Source organism: Dermacentor silvarum, chromosome 6, assembly GCF_013339745.2.
Source record: "Dermacentor silvarum isolate Dsil-2018 chromosome 6, BIME_Dsil_1.4, whole genome shotgun sequence".
Lineage (NCBI taxonomy): Eukaryota > Metazoa > Arthropoda > Arachnida > Ixodida > Ixodidae > Dermacentor > Dermacentor silvarum.
Genome location: NC_051159.1, coordinates 159,009,896 through 159,035,890, shown reverse-complemented (window position 1 = coordinate 159,035,890; position 25,995 = coordinate 159,009,896). Strand labels below are relative to the sequence as shown.

General features: G+C 47.1%; 1 protein-coding gene across 1 annotated transcript; it reads left to right on the top strand.

The window, feature by feature from the left end:
- Positions 1 to 65: 65 nt before the first annotated feature.
- On the top strand, positions 66 to 25,995 carry LOC119456306 (protein CDV3 homolog). Its single transcript, XM_037718004.2, has 5 exons — positions 66 to 429; positions 733 to 812; positions 7,398 to 7,606; positions 12,241 to 12,421; positions 24,033 to 25,995. Exons 1-5 carry the CDS (start codon positions 220 to 222, stop codon positions 24,163 to 24,165), a joined length of 813 nt encoding a protein of 270 aa, XP_037573932.1. The 5' UTR covers positions 66 to 219; the 3' UTR covers positions 24,166 to 25,995.

Sequence of the window (25,995 nt, the reverse complement as noted above, 5' to 3'; positions counted from 1 at the left end):
ATGATGTTTTGTTGAGCACTGAAACATAACCGGATTGAGCCGGTCCACGTTTTCTGCGCACCCGTGCCGCCGGACAAGATCTAATATGGTGGCCCTGTAAATGCATGGTACACGTTGCGAGGTCCCCTCTGTCCGACTTGCGGCTATTTATTTCCTTTAAAATTGAGTATCCCTCTCCTTTCGTCTCGCGAATCTTCGCATAACTTCGACAGTGTCACGATGGCAGACTCAAGTTTAGACCAGTTCTTCGCTAAGAAAGACAAAAACAAGAAAAAGACTAAAGGGAAAGTGACTTCCGAACAAATCGCCAAGAAGATGGCAGATAGCGGCGAGAGCCGCGAGAGCGCCGAGAAGAGTCTCAAGAAGGAGAAGGAGAAACAGGAGAATTCGTCAGGAAAGCTGTCTGTCACAATCCCTTCGCTTGCACAGGTAAGGCAGCTCCGACGCATGTCCATACGGCGCACTGCCGGTTTTGCCGTGACCTCGCTTCAACTCCCGGCTTCCTGGCCTTCTCTTCGGTGCCGGACAAATATGCTTTGTCACGAAAATGTGTCTTCCAGAATTCTCAGCGTGTATTGAGTAATGAGCATGTTGTGTTCTTCGCACGGCTAGTCTAACTGCGCCATTGCGATAACTTCGGATGTCTTTACTCTTGTTTATTGCACTGCTAGCTGGATAATCATCCCTGCGGCCGCTAATCCTGGTGCCTTTTGTTCGTGTTGTCTGTTGCAGGGTGAAGAGGAGTGGAATGACTTCGAAGAGGAGAAAGAAGTAGATTACAGCGGTCTGCGAATTCAGGCGCTCACAATTGCGTAAGTGTGCAAGTCGGTCGGCTTTAGAATTAGCTAGTCGTCGTTCATTGGTTTAACCGGCAGCCCATCGCATAGCTTTGTACGTGTCTTCGGCTAACTTGTGCTGGCATATTGTGAGGTAACCGGTAGAGCCAGTTCGCAGTCACGCTGTGCTGTCAACTGATTCTCTTTAAATAGTATCACCTTGTCAACTTCACAATTTCTAAAACGTAAATGTGCTGTTCGTTAGTTTGTATCAGTGAATATTCATTTCAGGGTTTCTATGTGCTTCACATGGCTCCGCATTGTGATTTCTTGAAACGCATCTGCTTTCAAACTGAATGCCTTCTGGCTGCAGCAAACAGTTTCAGTTTGAGCACAGAATCAGCCTGCAAAATATGTCCAGACTGACCAGCTCAGGTCAGAACCAACTTATCAGCAGGTGTTTTACTAAAGCAATGGTAGTGCACACATATTTTGTCTTAAGTACCAAGGGCTTCTGGTTGTAACCAGTTCGATTGCTAGGGGCAGAGATGCCGCAAAATAGAAAACTCAAGGTCAAATCTGTGTTTTTCTGTTAAAATCTGCCATGCACCTTGCAAGTTATAGTAATGGTGGACTGAAAAGTAGCATATGCTACTAAAGTCTATGTTTAAAAGAGACAAATGCAACAATCTAGGCAAACTAATGCTTGTACCTTTGTTTCTGCTGTCTCATGCTAGTGTTACATCAGCTTAATTTTGTCGCTTACGATTAGATCACAGTTCCTACCACCTTTAGGGACCTGATGTGTAGCGATGTGAGATTGCACTCTTCAGTAGTTTCACTTATTCAGGGTTCTGCTCTAAATTTGCCTGTCGCGGTTCATTCAGCGAGTATAGTACAGTGTTGCCAATGTTATTTCTTATCTATGCTAAGCTCAATTTACTGCATGCAAGTTGCTTGCACCCACTGCATCCACAAGTCATTGTTGTAAGAACTCTCACGCAGGACACGGTTTCTCTATGAGGTGCACAGTGCTCTAGTTATCGGTAATGTGCCCTGCAGTTATCTCTGTTGATATAGTTGTGGGCCAATTTTTATAACGAGCACAGTGCTCTGCCATTTTTACACATCTGTGGCATTTCACCACGGTTGTGCAAAGCAGAAGCCTTCATATTTCATTTCACATTTTGTCAGAGTTGATTTATACTTTTTAATAAGTTCATAGTAGAGCTGGGCAGGCCATGTAATGCGTAGGACGGATAACCGGTGGACCATTAGGGTTACTGAATGGATACCAAGAGAAGGGAAGTGCAGTCGAGGATGGCAGAAAACTAGGTGGAATGATGAAGTTAGGAAATTTGCAGGCGCCAGTGGAATCGGCTAGTGCAATACAGGGGTAATTGGAGATCGCAGGGAGAGGCCTTCGTCCTACAGTGGACATAAATATAGGCTGATGATGAGTAAAGATAGCTTCCCTGGCAAAGGCATTTCGCAAACAGCTGAGGTAAATACCACCCATATCCATCTGCTTTTGAGTAGTACTCTTATTCTTCAATACTTCTGTCTGCTGTAATAAGCAGTTACGACACTAGTCTTAATGTTACAGTTCGTTATTGTTCAGCACAGAAGCATTGATGTAGCAAGCATGTAAAATATGGTGTGGACATGCAAACTCTAAATGTCAAAACGTGTGCTTCGTACAAGGATGGGACATATGTTAATCTTGCTTAAGCTTATGTTTTACATTTCGGCTGTATGTGAGTGCAGAGCACTTATTGCCTTGGGCACTGTGTTATGTGGCATTTATTTACGAAAACATTGGTAGAGTTGGATACGAACTGTTACCATTCAGGTGAAGCATAACTGCCATAAATCACAAGTTAGTGCAGTGTTCATTTGTACTTTAGCAGTGATTTATGTGCGAGGTTTGTTGGTCTCAGTGAATTTCATAGGAAGGGTCGCATGTCCATTTACATACATGATTGTTTCTGAGTGATAATATTTTACTTAACAAACCCAGATGATTGTAGGAATCACTGGGCATAAATGCATGAATAACAGACCTCGGACACTCACGATAGACATTGGATTAGTTTTTACTAGCAGAGCATTCTTTGTATGGTCAATGGTGGGAAGTTATATCTGAGAAAGTGAAGGTCAAATTAAAAAAAAAATATTATCTCATTATTTCATACTTATGTCATTATTTCATACTCAAACTTCAGCCGTGGTGTGTTTGGTTTCATTGCATTATGGTGCATTTTGGCTCACCATGTACCAGAAAGGTTACCAGAAAATGCCCTATTAGCTCTTTGTCCACTTTTGAATGCAGTGTAATCTTTCCCTATTGCTGTCAGAACTTCTGACATCATGCATGATGTCATGACATCATACTTGGGACGTCTACTGCAGGGTTTTCAGTGCGATGCAACTATACCTAATTCATTTTTGTGTCTCCTACTGGGTTACGAAGCCCCTGATCAAAGAAAGATTGGCTTCTTGAAAAGTGTGGTCTAGTGATCTAGCTTAGCTTTTTTGTCAGTCAGTGTTTGAGCCAATGTTGTGGCAGACTTAGCCTCTTCGGTCAAATTATGATGGACTGTCAATAAAGTTGTAACACGGTCAAGCCATTATAGCGCAAATAAAACAGACACAAAACTAGACCAGACAGATGCCAAAGGCGCTCGTGGTGTCCAGTCTTGTTTTCTTTGTGTCTGTTCTATTTGTGCTGTGATGGCTTCATTGATTATCAATCAAATAGCCCTAGAACATGTTATTTTGAAATGTGTCACAGTTGCCTAACTTTATTCCCAAGGGCTGCAAGACTATATTGAAAAAACTTCAAGATGGTAGGATGGTTGTTTCTTTGTATAATACTGAGTACTTCTAATTCTAAGGTAACTGATTTTTGATTTAGTACACAGTCAGTCATGTCGTGTTTCTCTACAATATGAATTTAAACACTGACTCGGAGCACATGTTGACTATTGGCTGCAGGCACTGTGAGAAAACTGTTTCTTCACCACTGCTTCCCGCATCATATTGGAACTGTCTGTCCTACATGGTGGTGCCATCAGTAAGGTCGTCATGTGTTGCGATACTGTGCACATTGAAGTGAAATAGAAGCACATTGAGTAAGCAGAACTTTCAACTTACCCGGAGCTAAATGTCGGTGCGTTTTTTTACCTCTGGACAGAACAAGAACAAGTTGTGTACACAAATGTGTTTTCCGTGACTGAAGACTGTAGAGGAGAGAGAGAGAACAAAACTTTATTAGCTCGAATTGCTGATGGTTTGCCGAGAGCGGAGTCTTTCCGTCCAGGGCATCTCTGTTGTCGTGTGGCATCCCGGCGTCGTGCAAGGCCAGAATGTCGCTGACAGCAGTAGAAGAGTTTAATCTTGCTTAGGTCCACTGGAAAGACTTGATGGATCAGTAGAGTTGTTTTCTGTGGGATAATGAGAGCAATAAGCAGCGACAGCTCAAGTAGTGACTTATAGGACTCGTAGCCAAGTGAGTGGGTGTATAAATGGGGGTAGTTATGAGAAGTAATTTATTTGCCAACTTTAAATTTTTCCTCCGTTTAAAAGGACACTGAAGGCAAATACTAAGTCAAGCTAAAGTGATGGATTAGTGCTCGAGTATGTCTAAGGGGTCAATATTATCGTGAACAGAGCCTTAGTAATCGAGAAATTGAGCTAAATGCAGGACATGATTAGAGACTCTGTGGGACATTCAAGTACTTTCGTGATGACGAAGGCGCTCCTTACTTAAATTTTGTCACTAGTACTTAACCACTCGTCATAAAAACATCATTGTACTGTATTATAAGACGAAAGTAAATGTTGCTTGACCAGCTCCATTAAATTTTTTGAATAAAGAACTCGCTGACATTACACCATTGACAACAGCGTGAGCGGTCAAAAGCTTTCGGTTTCGCTCGACTCTGCGCCGCCTGCACTTTCGCATTTCAGTAGTTACGTTATCGCATAGTGTTGCGCTGGTTCTGCTGGCTCACGAAAGTCGCAAACTGTAAGTAGCAGAGAATTTCACTTCCATGTGATTTCGCGGGATGCCCGAACGGTCTACGCCACTTGAACAAAAGCAGCTGCAGTGGTGCATCGTACCGCCGTCTGTCTGGCGCCATTTTACTCACCGATGGCATCAAAGGGCGGGGATGGCGTATGCAGCGTCACCACTCCCCGGTTGACATGGTGGGAGATTTGAATTGCCATAAAGGTATTAGGGCCCATCAGATGCAATTTTCTCCTAAACTAAGTCTTCTTCGCACGAAACAAGTGTTGCAAGGTTTCTGGAACGGTATTTAAACAGTCCACGTCGATTTAGTATTTGCCTTTAGTGTCGCTTTAAGCAACTTTACTCTGTACACTGTTCAAGATTGTCTTGAAGTGGCATTTCTTGCTTGGTCTTAGTAATGTTTAATTTGTGCATTCGCTCCCACTGTATTCATGCTTACGGCAAAAAAAAAATAGTTGCTTAGTTTTGTGTAAGTGCACTATTTTGAAATCAATACAGTAAACACTCAGTATGGGGTGTTCTGTGTGTCAGCTTTTACATCCTGCCCGTTTTCTGCTGAACACTGCGCCATGAGGTGCAGTTTTCCATGTCTCAATACTGCTGGCAGCGAGCTGACTTCAAAATAAAGCTAGTAGGAAGTACTGACAATCGCTCTCGTCCCCTCTGCTTCCACAAGGTTAGCTAATTGGCGGGGGTTTAGAGCAGTACATCCGTAATATCACCCTTGTGTGCAGATAAGTGAAAAGAGAAAGGTTGAAGGACGGTGTGAAAGATGTTGACTGACTCTTTTGCCTATGTGGTACCCATTGCGACAACTTAGTCCCTATGGCATCCTGCTGCCAAGTGGTAGGTTGTGGATTTGATTGCCAGCCATGGCAGCTTGTTCTGATAAGGGTGAAATGCAAGAATTCTTCTGTGGGTTAACTTGGAGCACATGTTAGGGTGTCCAAGGTAGTCAATATTAATGCTTATTTGATGCTGCCGGAGTACATGAACTTCACTGCAGGAGAAAGTGATGATTACGAAGTCGGTCATCGATGTTGAATGAAAAAGAATATATTTATAATATCTACAAGTTTGGGATATAGCGGGTCTCTCTAACAGTTGACCTGAAAGATCTTATAAAAAGTGCCGCATGCTGCAATGACCACTCAGATGTCAAATGCTTGTGGGAGGGCCTCCAAGATGCGGGCTCTTGTTGGTCCACGGCCCCAATCGCCAGTTGTTTCGATGTGAAACCTCCTCCTCTTATTTGATGATAAGAGGACCAGGAGAATGCCGGGCAGAGAGGATTGCTCCTGTTCATTACAATCTGCACAAATGCTTCACATATACTGACTTGCTGCCCGTGGCAATGGGAGTACCAGGCATGTCTCATGATTAAGGGGCATTTATCTTGCATAAGAGCGATGCAGGACCATGAGGGTCTTGCTGATGGGCCTAGGCTTTCCTTGTTTGGGCGCAGGGGAAACTCATCGTGCGGTCAGTACTGGAAAATAACACAGTGATGGTTAGTATTGCTAAGCCGAGCTTCTTAATACATTAGTATTCTTACGGTACTTCACACACTTTCGAAGTGTGTCAAGCTCGAAGTGTGGCAACCTGGGTCGCTGGGTGGTCCGTGGTAGCACATTGAGCTGCTGTGCTGAGGTAACAGGGTTTGAAACCAACCATCCAAATGCAACTTGGGCCACCGAATATGTGGCAATGTGTACATACGTACATAGGGTCACTGTAGATGACTGTATAGGTACCGCTGTTTCAAGAAACTCTTTGATGCCGTCTTGGAGCACTGGGTATGTGCCACTCCATCTGTGCTGATCTTCAGTAAACCTCTTTGATGCCAACTGGGCTTGTGGTATGTACCACTGGGAATGTGCTGCGGTGATTAACAGAATCGAACCCACATCACAAGGGTTCCTCAAGGAGAGCAACCTGATGTATTAGCAGGCTGCGCCACAAACGCACGGGGTATGTGCCGCTTTTAAATGAACGCCTTTCACGTCAACGCTTTAGCGAGTAATGTTACGAATGCACTGGATATGTGCTGCTCTTCAATGAGCCTCTGGCCTACCTGGGTCACTCAGTATGCCACTGAGTGTGTGTCAAGCGAGTGAACAATTCTCAGCGTTCGCAGGCACCGGCACGTCACGCTTCTCGTCTGTGAGGCCACACAGACTTCTCGGCAGAGCCACTAGATGAATTGAGAGTGAGGAGCCCGGTTGCGTCATCACACATTTCTAGCGTTCGAACACACAGGTGCGCAGGCTTCGCGGCTACGGCTCTGAATGGTGCCGAGTATTCTTGCGAAAGCACAAAAGAGGAATCCCGCTGCAATGCACGCCTCGTACATAACTCGTTTTGATGGTTGCAATACGTTGTCGCTGTATTGAATTGCTGAACACATGGCCATCGACAGTCATCATAAGATGGGTTCTGCCGAAATTTTTTATACTGTAGCACAATCGTAACTATACAGAGTCCTCCACTACAGCATCTCCTGCTCCTGTGCTGCTTGAGGACGTTAAAGGCCATTAGGCAACTGTGGTACGTTTTATGTTTAACAGCTCTCGCTTCTTGTGCAGGGAAAAAGAGAAGGAGGAAGAGGCAGCGAGAGAGCAGCTGGACGAAGATGGCGAGGACTCCCAGCAAGCCGGCGACCAGCAGTCTGGACCTTGGAAGGTGCAGCAGCAGCAACTGCAGCAGCAGCAACAGCAGCAGCAGGCTGCTGCGGCGGAGGAGCCATCTTCGCCACCCCCCGAGCCCGAGCCACAAGCACCACCACCGAAGACAGGTTGGCACAGCTGTATTTTAATTGCCTTATTTGCATGAAAGCAACATAACTGTGAATAATGCCAGAGGGAAACTGTTGAAAACAATTGAGAAGTGCGGGCTGATCATACTTAAGGGGCTAACTCTTACAATTTTATTGTGAGGGATGTGGTTTTACTCTTCTAGTGCTTCCTGTTATATATAACATATAAGAATTTATAGAGATGCAAAAATACAGTCAACTGATTTTTAGGACATGTCTGATAATTCGGACGCCTTCGCAGCACCACTAAAATCCTATAGAGCCAATGTACAGTTGCCAACCAATAGTTAGGACTCCACAGGGACTGCCAAGACGGCTGAAATAATTGGGGGTTCAAAATACTGGATTCACTAGAAATTTGGTGAATTTATTGTACAAGTGGTCAAGAAAGATGTGCCATATTCTCTGACCATCACTTTCAAGAATACCTTCAATTTCACGTGACTAGTGCGTGATGCATCTGGGAATGACGGCAATCTTGGCACAATGCCAAGCACGCTATCTTTCGCATAACTACCACAAGACGCATTTGAGTGGCGGCGTACTTGGCACAGTGCCAAGCATGCTATCTTATCACAGCGCAGAAATGATGCCGCTATGTTGGGTCCTAGCCACTGCGAAATACAGTGAAATTTCGGTTAAATCGAAATTTGAGCGGTCCCGTCATTTTCAATGCAAATTCTACCGGATGATTTGAATGGCCCGCGCAGCTCTATTCGGATAATTCGAAGTTTCCGGTTGGTTGCAACGTACGGCGGTTAGGTTAGGGCGCTCCGTACAGTCGCCAACCGATTTCCCGAGCTCGTGGGGACTGAAAAATAGTCCGAAAAACTCGTTCGGCCGGAAAAAAAAATTATTAGAGCGGCTTAAAAAAAATCTCTAATAATGCCCTGCCTCATACTACACTTGGAAGGGATCGACTTGCTTGGATTTGCGCAGCAGTGACGTCGTCTCCGTGTACAGTCGACACGAACGTCACCGCATTGGCGATCTCCGCGAACGGAGTTTGCCATGGCGATCGAAGAAACGAGCTTCGCACCGCTTAGCTCTCGCGAAGGCACAGGAGGTAGCGCCGATCACTGAGACATGGGCCTCCAAGACACCTGCTCAATGTACACGCCACGTTCAAAATAGCAACCGAAACTTTATAGAGAAAAGAAAAAACCCACTGAATTAACAAGCATGGTGTCAGCGCGCACGAGCGTGGCCGCCGCAGCGAGCGAACGTTCATGTGGTCTATCGCTTCAACGGAAACTGAGCATACACAGTGCATACAAAGGTCAGAGCCATCTGGAGATCGCTTTCAAGATACGGTGCGCGCGAGAACCTGCTCCGGTGCTAAGTACGTAGTTGTTAGAAGAGTAGAAGTCGCCCTCCCCTCCCTCCCCCCTTTCGCGTGTGAGATTGCGTCGCCAATTCCCCTTGCTCCTGGTTGCAAGTTACGCATTTGGTGCCACAGCACAGCGTCTCCCCCCCCCCCCCCCCCCTTCCTCCCTGCCATACCCCCACGGCCTCTTGCGCGATGGAGGAAGTCGCATCTGCGCTCCGCCGTACCCATCGCAGATTGCTTTGAAGGCGAGTCCCCCGCGGGCGCACACTTCGGCCACATAGCAGATCGCTTTCAAAATACGGTGCCTGCGCGGCAGCTCCGTCGGCAGCAGCCACAAGAGCTGAACGCAGCTCCCCACTGTCTCCGTCGCCTTCTCCCTCCCCGTGCCCCGCGTGCGAACGAAGTCCGCGTGCTTCCGGCCGCCTTCCTCTCTCCCATGTGCGTTGCCGGCTCACCCTCGCAAGCTTTCACCTGCACACAGGGTACAGCGCAACCGAAACTTAAACAACAAAAAACGGATTCTGCTTAAGCGATTATGTTGATAGTGCTGAGCTGACTGAAAAAAAAAGCAAGTGCCCGTTTTTGGAACGTTTTTTCGGCCAAGGAAGAGCAGGCATGGCCTCCGAGACGGGAGGATAGCCTGCGTCTACTGGAAGCCACAGCGATTTGCCAGTATCCTGAGCGCAGGTCGATGGAAGAGAAATATCTGACGCTGTGCAAGCAGTCCAGTGCGTCATCAATACGCGGGAGAGGATACACATCCTTCTTGGTAATCTGGTTGAGGTGGCGGTAGTCGACACAGAATCTCCAGCTATTGTCCTTCTTTTTCACAAGTACGACGGGAGAGGCCCAAGGACTGCATGAGGGTTCAATTATGCCTTTGCCCAGCATTTTCTCCACTTCCTGTTGGATGACAGCACGCTCCGGAGCTGACACACGGTAAGGCCGTCGGTGAATAGGACTCCAATCGCCGGTAGGAATGCGATGGGTGACGACGGAAGTCTGGCCCAAAGGACGGTCACCAAAGTCAAAGATATCCTGGTAGGAAACCAGCACACGGCGAAGGGCAGCGGACTGTGTCGGAGCGAGGTCTCCTGATATCATGCGGGCGAAGTGGTCGCAGGTCGAACCTGACTGCGATGACGGCGGTGAAAAATCCGGTGGAGGTTCTGTGGTCAGGGCAGAAACCGTGTGGCCGGCCAATGGGGTCAGATGAGCGAGTGATATGCCGCAAAGAAGAACTTGCGTCGAGTAGCCAAAATTGAGGATGGGAAAGGAGGTGCCGTTGTTCGTAACTGTGACCACCGTATAGGGGAGCGCGACGTTGCGTGTCATGGCGACCTCAGGAATAGGGCGGGCAACGTAGTCCCCATCGGGTGTGGGCGGAAAGGCTGAAAGCTGGACGTATATTGCGGCTTGCGGAGGCAGTTGAAGAAACTCGACGGAGCGTAGGCGGGGAGGGCCGGCATCGACGTTGTCGGAGCACGAAGGAAGTTCTAGCCGGAGAAGGCCCGCGGAGCAGTCGATAAGGGCAGCGTGTGTGGACAGAAAGTCGATTCCCAAGATGAGGGCATGGGGGCACTGTTCTAGAACAGCAAAAAGAACAGATGTGTGGTGACCAGAAATGGTGATGTGTGCAGTGCACATTCCAAGTACGGCAGGTGTACTCCCGTCGGCTACTCGGACTGTAGGTGAAGTCGCGGGCGTCAGGACTTTCTGGAGGCGGCGCCGGTATCAACGAGAGCGGTAACCGCCACACCATCAACCAGAACTTCAAGAAGGTTGCATCGGGTATGAGGGACAATCAGAGGATTTTCAGGCCGGGTCGTAAATGCAGAGTCACCTCCGGGGGCTGCACTGGCTAGTTTTCCGAGAGGCGGTCAAAGGGAGACCGAGAGCGGCGAGGTTGGGGCGAGAGGGACTGATGGCGCTGGGGCGATGGTGAGCAGCTGATCCGGTTTTCCCTAGGAGGACGTTCAGCACTTGAGGCCTCAGGACGGAACGACGGGGCATATGGTGCACTGTCCGGGCAATTGTAAGTGTTTGGTCGATAGGACGTGGGCCAGCGGCTGCGGCAATGGTGGGCAATGTGTCCAATCCTAGAGCACGTGAAGCAGATGGGCCGGTCATCAGGTGTGCGCCAATCGGCTGGATTTCGATAGCGTGGCCTGAAGGTCGTGTTCGGTCTTACAGCAGCGACGACAGGGGCGACCGGGTTGGTAGCAGCATGACCGTTATCAAAGGTGGGTAAAATGCCCATATTCGCGACCTCTTGGCGAACCACGGCCTGAATTAGCGAAATTGGAGCCAGGTTGTTGCTTTGCATACCGTCATGAGGGGTATACTCCACCAAAGATGTTACGGGGAGAATATATATACAATGGATATATTTACAAGGTAAGGCGCACAACGCTACAGCAATCGTTCAGGAGAGCGCGTGCACACCAGAAAGCCACGCCGTCGTTGTCGCCGTCGTCCAAGCACCGGCCACAGGATCGCCGCTCATGACATTATTCTGCATTTTTCCTCTATTCGATTCAAAATCTACTATTCGGTGATCAATGACCTGTGCGCCACTGGTGTTGCGATTCCCACTGAAATAAGATTTGAACGATTCGCTGAGGTTGACTAGCTGAACCTCTGTGCCGAATTAACCAATGTTAAAGTCTTCCGTTGAGTGATAGCAGATTTGGACAACTATGAAAATGAAGAGCCTGTACCTGTGCTGCCAACTTCTTCTCAAGTGACACAAGCACTGATAATGCTGTCATCAGGGTACAGTAACTGCTTGATCTGAGCCGAAATTCAAGCAGATATCACATGCAAGCAGAACACCGTACAAAAGCAAATCAACAAATTTTTCTAAGCCACTAGGGCAGTAAAAGATTAGTATGCATGCCGCACCTGCCTGCACCACACCTGCTTTATTTCTTTTTCTGAATATTGTGCTCCTTTTATTTATTATTTCAGCGCAGACATCCAGTAGCCAGATTTAATTGTTATGACCTATACTGTTACCTCTGAGTATTGTTGGCTTATTGCTATACTAAGTGGGTTCAATTGTACTTTGTCTAATTAAAATGTTTGGATGTTTGTCCCTTCTGTTTTTCTCATGCAGCCTGGTTATAAGAATGGGATTTTCTTGACATTGGAATATTGTTATAAGTGGGATCGACTGTACAACTTATAACAAATTTAGCCAAAGTAAAATGTAATTGCAGGTGGCCTAGTGTGATGGAGTGTGCATCTTTTCACCATCACTTGATGCATTCTTCCACTGCAGAGACTGAGCCCAAGGAGGTCCGTGGTGCATACCGGCCACCACACCTGCGCTCAGGTGCCGCCACCGCCGCACGCACCTCTGGCACGCAGGGGTCCCGTCGACCTGTGCGCCAAAACTACGACTTCACTAGTGAGGAGCAGTTCCCCACCCTGGGGGCTGCCATTGACACCAAGGCACCCAGGTGAGTGCCCTGCTGTAGATGTTGAAGCCGTTCTAGCTGTTGGATCAATGGGTTCAGATGCAATGACTGAAAAACAAATCAACAAGCGTCATACAGCTCGGACCACATAAAAATTAATCCAGAGTCCCCCACTACACTGTGCCTATTAATCAGATCGTGGATTTGGCACGCACAACCCCAGATTTTATATTTTATTTTAAAATGTAAGGTGACTGATCAGGGACGCTGTCATTATCTTTAGATGAAATAGCCATCTCAGTACCGAGCGTGAAGCATGCTTAGGCGAAAACAGTTGCTAAGCGTGCTTGTCGCCACCTCCCACACATACGAAAGCTTATCGACAGCAGACCTGAGATCAACATTTGTAACTTTTACTGCTTCCAAGACCTTCACCTTATTTTTCAGCAAATCCTAAATCATCTGCTTGAAAATGCCAGACTCCTTGCTCACATCGGCTTGTGACCGGCCAATCTCAACTTGCTAGATGAAGGCGGCTTTCTTTTTCGTCGTCAATCTACAGTAGTGCTTTAAATGAGGTAAATTCTTAAGTTATTGTCTACCAAAAAAATTTGTTGGCCCTTCCACTCCATCAACATGGTTAACCAGTGAAGCTGAAATGTGTGGCCCCGGTGTTTATCACTGGGTTAATCCCGGGGATTCATTAAAGTATTTCTCAATTATGAGGTTACACACACGTTGGCTGCGACTGAGATAACGACGTCACTGACTGTATGCCGCAGTCCGCCGTTGTCGCTTGCATTCGATGTCTCGTGTTTGCTTGGCAGCGTGATTAGCAGCATTCGCCCGTCATTGCCAATTGCGATTCTTTGAAATGAAATTGCTTCAAAATTAAATCTGTTCGTTACGTAAGACAATGAATGGCTCATACCCCCGTAAACGCTGCCTCCCATTACGACAGAAGAAAAGGGAAGTTCTACGCTGCAATGATGAGCGGCAATGCAGCCAGCTGTGGGAAAAGATGCCAGCGATGAACGCGGGAGCAGTGGCACGAGCGCGTGCCGAGCACGAGCGCTACCTGAGAGATGCCAACGAGCCAGCTGAGGAAGAAAACGACGATGCTCAAGCCAATGCTGATGATAGTTTTCTGTACACAGGAAATCGCCTAGACATATAAAGTTTCGCTTTAAAAACAAAACACTCTCCTAACATCTGCCTGTGTTAGAGAGGTCTGGCGACATGAAAAGCAAACATCAGGCACTCACCCAGCCAAAGCCAAAAAAAAATTAAATATTTCTTTTAACGCCAGTCAGTCTTGTAGCTGCCATCGAGTGGTGTAGCAGGCGTATCTCGCAGCTTGCCATCCGCTGTTGAGATACTGGTTCGTCAATCCCACCACTGCCACCACTATTGTAACTCAGTGTTGAGGACGAGAGATGGACTCTTGAAACAGACGAAGAGGAAACGAAAAGCTTTATACAATATGTACAGATATAGCAGGTAATAGCATACAAGTAGCAGTAAGAGCGCACCAGACTGATAGGGCGGCTGGTGGAGACTGCGTCATAATCAGATGGTTTTGGCACGTAAAACGCCATAATTTTTTTTTCTCTTAACAATTGGCCGATTCTGCCTTAAATTCCTTTTAGATGCGAAGCAGCTTATGGTCGAGGCTATGCCACTCTCTCCCTCCCTCCCTCCATCCATCCGCCGTGCGGCGTCCACACCCGCACTGCGCATGCGCATCCTCCTCTCCTCCTCTCCTTGTCTCATCTCTCCTCTCAGCATTCCTCCTCTCCTCTCCGGATTGCGCAACGAATGGCAACACCTGCAGCTCCGCGCGCGATAATGCGAAGCTTCAGCTTAGGTTAGAGGCGCGACAGTAGGCGCTGCATACTCCACTAGGGGGCACCACTGTAGCTCGCGGTATAATGTAGCGCGCGTGCTCCGCTCCTCTTTATTCTCCTCCCACTAGGCCGCGATGAATGCCATGGACAGCGCCAGCGTCAACGCCAGTGTCAGCGCCGTGGACAGCGCCGCAAAGAGGGCTCGAGCCGCTGCCACGAAATGGCAGCGGCGACATGCCGATCCCAAACTTCGGGCTTGCAAAGTCGGTAGCTACGTACCTCAACCTAACATAAACGATGAACTGAAAACTAATGGGAACTTGAGTCGACCCCATGGCTGCTTCGCATACTACTCAGGGTTCCCCTACGGGAAGATGGTGTAATTTTTATTGCGATAGCAATTATATGGACACTTCAACCGGATTTCTGCCGTCGGCGTCGTCGCCGCCGTGAGGTTCCGTATAGATAAAATCTTCGCCGCGCGCCGTATGCCCCAGCGGAAGCGTGGGGGGACGCGCGCTATCACGGAGAGCGAACGCACTCAATCTCCCACGCGCAAGCAAGGAAGCGGAAAGCCAGCGCCGGAGGGAGCAGGGGGGGGGGGGGGGGTGCACTTCTCTGCCAACAACCGCGCTAGTCGCTCGTCCGCACAGTCTCTTATCTCTCCCACGCGCAAGCCAGGAAGCGGGAAGCCAGCGCTGGAGGGAGCATGGGGGGGGGGGGGCTCGTCGGTGCGCTCGTCGTTCGTTCGACCGCACCGTCTCTTATCTCCACACGGCTCTGACCTTTATGCCGCTCAGTTTCCGTACCTTCGCTACGTTGCGCTGCCAGCGTTTTGACAGTCGTTGGCTGCAGTCATTCAGTGTGATCTATTCATGTTTGTTTGTGCGCGCTCACACCACGCTTGTTCATTCAGTTAGTAATAGTCGGGCCACATTTTCCAACGCACGCTACACATGCAATGCTGCCCAGATCGGCAGTGCAGCACTACAGGTGTGTCCCTTCGTACGCGCTGCCCACGGTAAGCGCTTCTCATCAACACCACCGTTTCACACGCGCCTTCTCGTGGTCATCGAGTCTCTCTTCATGTCGGTCTACTTACGCCGCAGCACACCTGCTTACTTATAATCAGCTCATGTTTACTACAATTCATATTGCTATTTCAACTCCTCATTGGCAGGAACGAGGCGGGGCGGGCGCTGATGTCACCCACGTCGCATTCCTGTTTCGTCATGGGATTAGTCTTCGAGCTCAGAAGAATGCAGGGGGGAGCGTTCGTCACCTCGATGAAGGCATGCGGTGTGGCACAACAGCACGCACACTATAAGCACATGAGCGTTCCTGCTGAACTGCTGTGTGTATGCTCTGGTCTGAACCGTAAACATAAAGCTAGCATTATCTAATATTTCACTGGGCTCTGACTAACGCTGACGATTTCCTGTCTCTCTCATCTCGTGCACGACTGAGGTGTGACACCTGTAATGCCACTTGCAGGGCTCCTCATCTGGGCATCGTTGTGACTTGCCTGGTAGATGCCAGAGCCCTGTTCCTCCTGCTCAGCAGCAGTTGATGCAAGACAACTGCTGCGTTGCACCAATGTGTCGCATCCGCGCATAGTTAGAACACCGTCTGAAGAGTTCAAGTGCAATGCTAAACCTTGCTATCGCTGTGAATGCTTTGCCCTTTGAGCGAAACTGCCAAAGTTTTAAAGGGAAGCTTTCTAAGCGAGCCCTTCTGGACCTTGCTGACCATGGCTGTTGCTGCTGCCTTGCCGACTATAAATTGGCTTATATGTAGCCCCATGTGTAGTACCCCTGCAGATGTGCTGGTGGCCAGCTCTGTTCATTACAGAATTACACAGTGAAACAACAAATGGTACCTAAATATCCTCAGTGTAGACTTGGCTGTTTCGACATTTCCTACCAAGCTTTCTGCTGTTCGGTGTCGTGTTTTCATTGGAACAATTCTCTGCCATCAGCAATGGCTTCGACTCCACCTTTGTAATCCTTGCTGACGGCTTCGAAATGCGAAAAGCACGTCACATTGCGCGAGGGCAGTTTCCAAGTCAGCTTCGCCACATTGCAGCGCTGTTACGCGGTGGTGCATGCACGATATATCGCGGTGCACCAAGACTGAAAAGAGGCCACTGTCACGGGACACAGTATGTATTCCTTAATCACACATGCTTTCATTCACCGTCTTCTGTCACAGTGCGAGCATCGATATGCCTAATAAGTGTACTGTCAGGCCTTCAGAGCTATTTCGGATGTGCTTGTAGCAATTTGAGCTCCTGGGGGCAGTAAAAGGCATGCGTTCATTTTTTAGGATGTTTTCGTTAACCCTAGAGAGTCCGAAAAATCAGCCGTTGACTGTTTACACCTTCAAGCGCATAAGCGAAGCTTTCTATGCCTTCTTATCTGGGTTTGGCATATCGGCTCGGTCACCTTCTTGACGAGTAAAGTGTGCCAATCCTGGAGAGTGCAATACCAAAGTGTACCTTGCTGATTTGCCGTGTCTTCCTAATTTTCCAGGTAGGCAAGCAATCGCTATGCTGCAAAATGCATTGCAGAAGAAGAGAAAGCTTTGCTTTACACTTGTTTCAAAATGCCAAATCTGCATAATTTCTTTTTATAACATACTTGGACCTAAATTATTAGGGGCACAGCTTTCACACAGGTGTGGCCCCTACACAGGAATGTATGGTACATATTTTGTTTTATACAAGCTGTGATTATAATACAAGATTTACTGGCATCGAAATAACGGACTGAGCTTCATGCTTTATTAAATGAACTATATCAAGGCTATAGTTGCGGTTGCACTGCATATCGTTAGTTGGCATTATAATAGAATGTTATTTCACTAGTCATAGGTCCTGCTTCTTGTTTTATTTATGCACATAAATATTGGCCTACACTGTTTTTCAAACTGCAAGAATTGTTTTGCAAGAACTGAAGCGCTTTTGCCGTCGGTTCTTCTTAGTCCCCGTGTTGTTGCGCAGTTAATATGAATCGGCACCAACTCGCCCAGTTGTCAGTGCTTCTGCAAAAACTGAAAGAGAAAAGGGCAATGAACGGTGTCCTAGAGCATGGGTTCTCAAAGTGGGTTCCGCGGAACCTACGGGTTCCGCAGGCCCATGCTCGGGGTTCCGCGAGCCACTGATATATTTTCCCTGGTCCCGCCCTTGACAAGCGTCTAAAACGGCGAACACGAGGTGCGCTTTATCCAAAGAACCTTCATTACCGATGCCCGAGTGTCCAAAAGCACATCACAGTGCGTAACAGCAACGCGCGAACTGCGTAATAAATACGCAAGCAGCTTTTAGCCATCCAACCTCTGAGAACGGGCAGCACGCCTAAGCTTTCGTACTTGAATCTCAGAGGCCGTAGCTTACCACCATGCGCCTTTCTCCTATTTGTAGATAGGGTAGGTGCCGATAACGTGCGCACTGAACTATACGTTGGAGGAATAAAAAAAAATGCGCGGAGCACCGCAAATGCGCGCCGCAGAAGAGCAAGAACGGCGTAGCGTCCAACCGAATCGCCAGACCGCATCGCCGTGGTCCTCAGCGGCAATCGTACGCGGCACGTGACTGACAGCAACGCCGAAGCGCTTCGTGCCTAATTGAGCCTTTAAAGCCTTTATTCTTGCGTTTATCGCCGCGCGTAACACCGCGTTGGCGGCTAGCCGCGTGCCTCCGTAAGTGCGTAGTCGCTATCTCTGATCGCGTCGATAACCACCGCAGTTTCGTCCGCAGCGGTTGCGCAAGTAGTAGTTTCGTTTTCACTCGATGCGCGCGTCGGCTGCGTGCCTTCCCAACTGCTTAGTCGCCTCCCATGGCAGCGTCGATAGCGACCGCAGTTTCGTCCGCACTTCTTGCAGCGAAAGGTAGTTTCGTTTTGACTTGGTGCGTGTGTCGGCCGCCTGCCTTCTGAACCGTAAAGTCGCCGTCCATGATCGCGTCGATAGCGGCCGCGGTTTCGTCCGCACTTCTTGCAGCGAACGGTAGTTTCGTTTTGACTTGGTGCATGCGTCAGCCGCCTGCCTTCTGAACTGCAAGGTCGCCGTCCATGATCGCGTCGATAGCGGCCGCGGTTTCGTCCGCAGCGGTTGCGGCAAGCAGTAGTTTCGCTTTGACTCAGTGCAAAGCTGTCGAAGATAAAAATCACCGGCTACATCGCGAAGGACGGACAATTTGTTGGCCAGCAGCTGAGTGGCGAAAAAATAATCGGGATGTGCGCCCGTTGGTGGAAAGCGCGTCTCAGGTGAAAACGCGCGCCGCGAAGGATGTCGCGACGCCTTCGCCGCAGCTAGCGCTAATCAGTCATGAGATGAAGACAATTTCAGCTTCCGCACTGGTCTTGTGCTAAATAGAAACAAGATTTCACGATTCATTGAGTAAATAAAAGCGTGTTGGCGTAGTGAAGCATTTGTTTATTTTTTTCTTGATACCCTCGATAATTCGACATTCGGTTAATTCGGGGGGGGGGGGGGGGGGTTCCTTGGCACTTTATGGAGCTTAGCAGGGTTCCCTGGGATGAACGTACTTGAGAACCCCTGTCCTAGAGCACTGCACTGCCTCGTGTTGGCTCAAAAGCCCATGTCTGGCCCACGGGCCAGGCTTGGACCGGGTAAGCAGTTGTTGACTCGGGCCCAGGCGCGGGCTCGGTACAAGCCCGGGCCTCAGTCAGGCTTGGATTAGGCCCTGACATGCTATTTGCAGCTCCACGAAACTAGAGATTATAAAAATGCAGCCCTATGCAAATTTAGGTCAGTGGTGTTTGTCAGTTTATGGGAAAGTCGAGGCAGGCAGGCCACGACACGGCAGCTGTACGCTGCATGGGTACATTAGTGGCGCTCATCGGCCATGGAGAAAACGGTACCAGTGATCTAATGCACCCACTGTACGCCTCGCTTATTAATGCGGTCAGCATTCTTTGCCTACTTCAGGCACTTTTTATCTATCCATCTACCTATCTATTTTACTTCATGTGACCCTATTGTTGTCTACTAACTTGAGCCACTACATATGTCCTCAGGGTCATGGTAGTTCCAACGTCGGTCATACAGGCATGATCATCCCGTTCTAGTCTTGTCGTTCTCATAACACTGTCGTACCTTTGTCTTCATTTCAGAAACGTCATCAAATTTTCATCATAATCATGCTGTCGTCGTTCAATCGTGATTATTAGAGACCGGATTTTAGGCAAATGCCTTTTTTGTTCCTTGCGCTCCTATCGCCCCACTTTGATATATGAGCATGAATTAGAGGTCAAGAAGGGCTTTTATAGTGTTTTTATACTGCCTATAAATGCCTATTTTGGCGTTCGTGCCTAAATGCCTATAAATGCCTATTTTCAAAATTGGCGCCTATATGAACACTATTTACCCTCAAGTTTCGCTTTCGAGTGCAGTTAGAAACCGTTATTCATGTCACCGGGCAACATTGACTGTTCCGAACTCTATGAGGTTTAACCTAGTCCTCTAGTTCAACCAACTCCTGGCAAACAACCACTAGCAGCAGTGAAATGGGAGGCGCCGGCCAGCATACGCCGCCGCGCTGACATCGCGCGAGCGGTTGGCGAATGCGAAACCGCGGAGAGTCGTCAGGGGAAAGGAGAGTGAAGAGCAAAAGAAGGAAGAAAAATGTGATGCGCATGCAGCTTTTGTTTTGTTTGTAATTTACTTTTTAAGGTGTTCACCGCCGTCGGGCGTTCCTTCTCAGCGTACGAGATCATTCTCAGTGACAAGAGGCACAATTTTGAATCCGAAAATCTGGAGATGGTGGTAGTTTGCTATTGTTTCCACAATCTTCACAGTGATTCTTCGCCTACGTTCCGCGTGCTCTCCAAACATATTTCTTCAAACACGTGCACTTCAAATGGACGGAAGTGTATGTGGCAGTGTTGGAACGTCTGGCCTGTACAATTCGGATAATGTCATTGTATATGAGAAAATTGCGAAGAGTTGTATCTAACAGTCCTCATGTAAGAACATGCTAATTTCTTAATAAATCATAGTCTCTCTTGCATTTGTTATTTGTCTGTTTTTGTTGTGTCTTAGTTTAATTGCGTGAGGCAGACATAAAGTAGCGCTTCTTTAATCAGTATTCCCAACTTTCAAGTATTCTTTTTCATGCCTGTTTCACTATATGCGACGCTCGAGTACAGTGGTCGTTGAACATGAATATGAGCAGTGTGCTTGTTGAATTAAGCCAATTCATCGTCATTAGTACAGCAGTGTTATGGGGCAATTGCACGTCTATGTTCAACTGTTGGCGCCTTTGTGCCACCATACACTAACATTTTTTTTTGTCGTAGATACAGGTCGCACACGTCTTCATTTGAAATAATTTGCATTTATGTAAAGATTTATTGTGCCTATATTTACGACGTTGGAGGCCTCAAACGTTGTTTTGCCTGCCTATTTTTGGCGCCTAAAACGTGTTTTTTTAATGCCTAAAGATCCGGCCTCTAGTGATTATGTTGCGGTTGTCATGCATTTGTTGTCATACCGTGGTCGTTCCGTCATCTGATCTCGTTACGATGTCATCGTCATGCCATCGTCATCGTACACTCGTCGTTATTTCTTTGTTGCCAAGCCACCGTCGCCACGCTGTTATCGCACCGTCGCCATTATTTCAGAAATGTCATCCAATTGTCATGCCGTCGTCATCATACCGCCTTTGTCATTCCATCAACATTGTCTTCTTCATTTCGTTATAATTGTGCTATCATTAATCAATCGTGATTATTTCACCATCGTCATGGCATTGTAATTGCATCATAGTTGTTTGTCGTCATCACTTCAGAATCGTCCCATCATCGTCATGCCGTCCTCCTCATAACGCCTCCGTCGTTCTATCGACACCATTCCTTCTTCATAATTCCATCTTAGTCGCTGCATGTGCCGTCGGCGTACGGTCCTCGTCCTACTGTCGTGAGATAACCTTGGCAAGTGATGGTCATAACAAAGGCGCCGAATCACGGATACAGTGTATGTCACATATAGCCGAAGTACTTGAAATCTCTGGAGGACCACTAGAGATTCTAGATAAAGCTGTCTTAGTCGATACAGTATGTAGCTACGTGGTTGCTACATTGCGTGAATGCTAATCGCATTAACTTTGATAGTCATCTCAAGATGGGTTCTGCTGGAATTATTTCGTCTTCGCGACACTAAAAAAACTCGGGGCAACATTGTTCCCTGGTTATTAAGACCAAGAATTCCTAGAGGTGATCATGCTGAAACTTCAGATAGACCCGACGTTCTATAGAGGTAGTGCTGCGAGTTAGAAAGCTGCCCTGCCTATCAGCAAGGGGAAGCGCATTGAGGTGGTTGGGAGTGGCAGCGAAAGGAAAAAATAGTTTTTAAAGTCAAGTCAAAAGGACCAAGAGTTAGATATTTGCATTGCAATCGCGCTAAAGAGATTGGAAACTATCTGATTGCTGCGAGACTTGCTGCAAAAAAATTCACTAGACTGCCTTCAGCTATCCTTCACATAGCAGCCACAAGGGGAATCAATGAGAGGAGTTTCGGTGCAGCTGGTTACATTTTTCAAGAGCAGAAGACGTGTCTAGAGGCAAAGTCGCGTGCAGTATTTTGTTGCAGCACGAAAATATGTACATTTTCGACAGCGGTCTCTGATGTGCCACTTTGCACTGCCCGTGCGTGATCATTTTAATGGAAAAACAAAAATTAAACAAATTTTCAACAAGTTCATAGAGTATTTAAATAAAGTTGCAGCAAATAAATTCTAGATAGTTCATTCACACGTTCTTGTATGTTAAGGCATAGTGCAACTCTCTACTGGTTTCCATTATTTTTCTTCGTTATTTGTTCAAGCGAGTTAAATATTCTGCCTTAATTTATTGCACATTTAGTCGCGCTAATAGTATATTGCCGCACAACTATTTAGAGTATGTAATACAGCTGTTCATAGCACGCTTTAAAGCGCCAGCATGGTGATCAACTTAATTAGGCTTTCAAGTGTCCATTGTTCTTAGATAAATAATTTGCCTACGCAGATGCTGCAAAATTTCTACACATTGGTGAGACGGATGTGAAAAAGAATGCAGAAAACTTTATTGTCTTAGTTAATTTTTTATTTGAATGCTACTTTCACATAGTGACTCAACCCTAGTGTTCACAGCCTTGTATATGTTTTTCTAGCACTAGGTGGGATCCCTGCAAATTTACACAGCAGATCATATTCAAATCTGATGAGGAAAAAAACTATGTTGCCTACGTTGTACATGCACTATACTGAAACAAAAGTAGACAGAATGCAAATTTGCATATATTGCAAAACAGGGATGCCTAAATTGTCGGCTGAAAAACTGACACCATTATAATGAAGCCGAATAAAGCAATAAAAATGCAATTTTTCATGTGAAAATATGATTGCACATGAGCGGTATCCTTGGGAATCACCAGTTTCTTTTTTAATGAAAAAAAGCTTTGTGGCCGTGTATTATGGTATTTTTTTCTTGCCAAATTTATTACTCGAATTCCGTCACTGTACATCCCAATGATTATTTCAGATTCAATAGCGAGATGAAACGGCTGGCAGTGTGTACAAAAATGTTCACCTATACCTTCGCTATAGTATGTTGCCGCACAACTATATAGAATATGTAGTACGGGCGTTGATATCACGCTTTAAAGCACGAGCATAGTGAACAAACAATGTTCTTTTCTAAAGCTTCCTCCCTAAATGTAAGCAGGTGTTGTGCCACTCCCTGTGGCTGTTGCCAGCCTGATCCCTCCCTGTTTTCCTAACTGTCCATTGTATGTGTGTGTTTTCATGCGAAATATTCAAATAGTAATCTGTGCGTGTTCGGCTAGTAATGAAATGAAGTGTTTATTTCTCTCACAGTTAAAGTAGCCAGCAAGAGGGGACGCCGGGCAAAAAGCCACTTTGATGCCACTTGAAGATCACCCGGTGCCGGTTAATCACATGAGAGTATCTTGACAATAACCGGAACTCGACCTAGCTTCATATAGGCTCAAGGGCTAAAAGGTCGGACAGAACCGTGTCGGGCCGGGCAGGAATCTTTCAGACCCAGGTCGGGTATGGGCTAAGTTTACAATCACTGGGCGGGGCTGGAGCGGGCCAACGCCATGGTACTTACGAGCTCAGGCCGGGCCCGGGCCCGAAATACCGGCTTGTGCAGTGCTCTACCATGTCCTCTATCGGCTTTCAGGGTCTTGTAAACATCTTCTAAGCGGGTCTTAGTGTACCTCGCAAACGCAGAGGCATACTACTTTTGACGGAGAAGGCATATGTGACATTTCCAGTTGTCGTCTGTCAAGTGCACAGCGAAGTGAAGCATTCCTGTGCATTTAACGACTCATAGTAAAGGCTACGTACTACTTTGTCCAAGCTCTGCGAAGTATCGCGCTTGCCTTGAACAGCCGCCGTAGTCTTGCAATTGATTAAATGTCTGTTTCTGGTGGGCAGTTGGCTTAATCTATAGTTAGTTTGCACAAGCACCGACATTTATGCTTGCCAGTGCCCTTACAATGGAGAGAATTCGCAAAACGGTGGATGTTCAGGCGATGCTCACAAACTTTTCTATAATAATGGCACACTTCGTTGTGCCGCAGTGACGACCAACTATAATTGAGCAATTTCGAAAAATTGTGTGGCATTAAGGTTATCTAAGATGATAAGAGTCCTAGTGTGAAAAAAGAAAAAGCAACGTGTTAAAGTGACAAATGACACATAGAAAGCAACATCTGGAGCTAAGCAATAAAACTGTGGCCGTGCTTTAATCATACATATCATCATACTGTTGCTGCAGGCGGGAGTATGCTGATCACAGCTTCACGTCGGTCAAGCACGGCCTTCGAAACCGGGAGGACCCTACGCAGCATCACCTACAGCTTGACCTGGAAAACAAGTATTCCGCCCTACATCAAACTGATGGCAACTAGGCTTACTGTGCTGCAGACTTTTTGTTGCAAAGGAGAAGACGATCAATGCGGTCTTGTCTCCTGCCTGCCATCATCGGAAACAAGGACTACTACACCACAGAAACAGAGCCCCCGACATTACCAGTTTATCACTTGAGTGAAAAAGGTGGCAGGGAGAAGCGAAGACTTTCTGCTGCTGCCCCTTGCCGCCCGATTTCACACACCTCGTTTTATTTTTTTCTTGTGCTTGTACCTTTTACCATTCTTAGTAACCTACAGTTGCCCCCTAACCAATGTCCTGAACTGGCGCTCTTGGTTTTTTAACTCCCACCCTTCGTCTGCTAGGCACCCTGTCCTCCACCCCGCACCTTCCCCTTCATTTTTAAAAAAGTTTTTCCTAGAAATTGTAGCCCTGGACCATGCAGATGAATAACCTCTGCAGTTGTGAAACAGTGGTAACCAGAGTCATGCCTTTTGCTGGAAGCAGAGGTGCAGTCTTGTGCACAACTTTATTGTTGTGCTCTATTTTTGAAGTGTCAAAGTTTATGTAAACCTGGTGGTGTGCTTAAAAGCTTAAGCAAGAGTGGGTGCCATGGTGGCAGGAAGGAGTGGTGGTATGCTTGCAACGGGGGAGTGATATCTGTCGCCCTTGGTTGGCCACTGTGCAGTTCCCTCCGTGCGTTGTTGCGCTGTGTGATTAATTGCAGTCCTCGGTATGTGCATGCTTTCATGTGCAACCATGAAATGAAATGTTCAGTGTTTTGGGGAATGGAAGATCTCAGCGACGCAATATTTGCGAGCTGATGCCTCATGGACTTAGGAATTTTGATTGGAATGCATGCAGGCTTGTGGTAAGGTTGTGCGTATATGACAATGCACACATGCCCCCTTCTGCCCTTTTTTGTTTGAAGTGGTCTGGTTTTAGCCATGTTCAGTCATTTCGAATGTTGCCACAACTCTCTAGGTGATAAGTGTGGACTGAACACGAGTGGACCAAGACTTCTGGCCCCAAGGCTACGCTGCCCAGAGGAGAAAAAAAAAAGTAATATCTGTGGAAACTACAGAGCGTGACAGCATTGTGATATGTAGCCTGAACTAGTTGAGATTTGAAGGACATGAGGATAAGTAACTGTGGTGTTGCTCAGAGAGCAAGGACACCTACCTGTGCAACCTCCAAGTACGAAGTGCCCTTGGTTTCACGCTGCGGACCTATTGAAGCTGATGTGACTGGGAACTTAGGCAGGTATCTTGTAGCCACCTCTTGGAAACGTCTATCAAGAATATAAAGCTTATCAAACATGCATCATGGAATGAAATTTCTTAATTGTACTCTTATAAGGTTGGTCCTCTCGATGGGGATGCCTTTCTACAATGTTTCGGTTCAAGTGTTGTAGACGTCTGTTCATTACGGTGAGGGAGTTTGATTGAGCTGACTTTTTTATTCACAAGGCACTGCAAGGCGAGAAAGCTAGAAGGTTCTGTCTTGAGGACCAGTCTTGTTGAACAGGTGGTTTAAGTCGTTGCGAGTGGAACTTGTAGACGTTTGCAGATTTTGATGGCTTGTAGGAGGCGTTGATTTCTGAGCACGGGTCTCGACAGTGCAAAACATGGAGCTGCAGAATGTAAATTGCCAACACATTTTGGAATGAATGGGAAGGTTTGGATTAACGTGTACCGTCTGACAATATTTTGCAGCAGACATGTTGCGCATTAAAGTTGTCATTATGGGGAAAAGATGACCAGGTACAGCTGGCTGGTTTTGTATTGGAAGCTCTGTACACTCTAAAACACTATTTTATGCAATGTTTCCTTCATAATGTAGGTGTTATGAAAGTAAAGAATTACAATCCA

Excerpts from the sequence above, each read along its gene's own strand:
- LOC119456306 (XM_037718004.2), top strand. The coding sequence starts at position 220 with ATGGCAGACTCAAGTTTAGACCAGTTCTTCGCTAAGAAAGACAAAAAC. Across the intron at positions 7,607-12,240 it reads AGCACCACCACCGAAGACAG|AGACTGAGCCCAAGGAGGTC; the intron begins GTTGGCACAGCT and ends CTTCCACTGCAG. Across the intron at positions 12,422-24,032 it reads ATTGACACCAAGGCACCCAG|GCGGGAGTATGCTGATCACA; the intron begins GTGAGTGCCCTG and ends CTGTTGCTGCAG.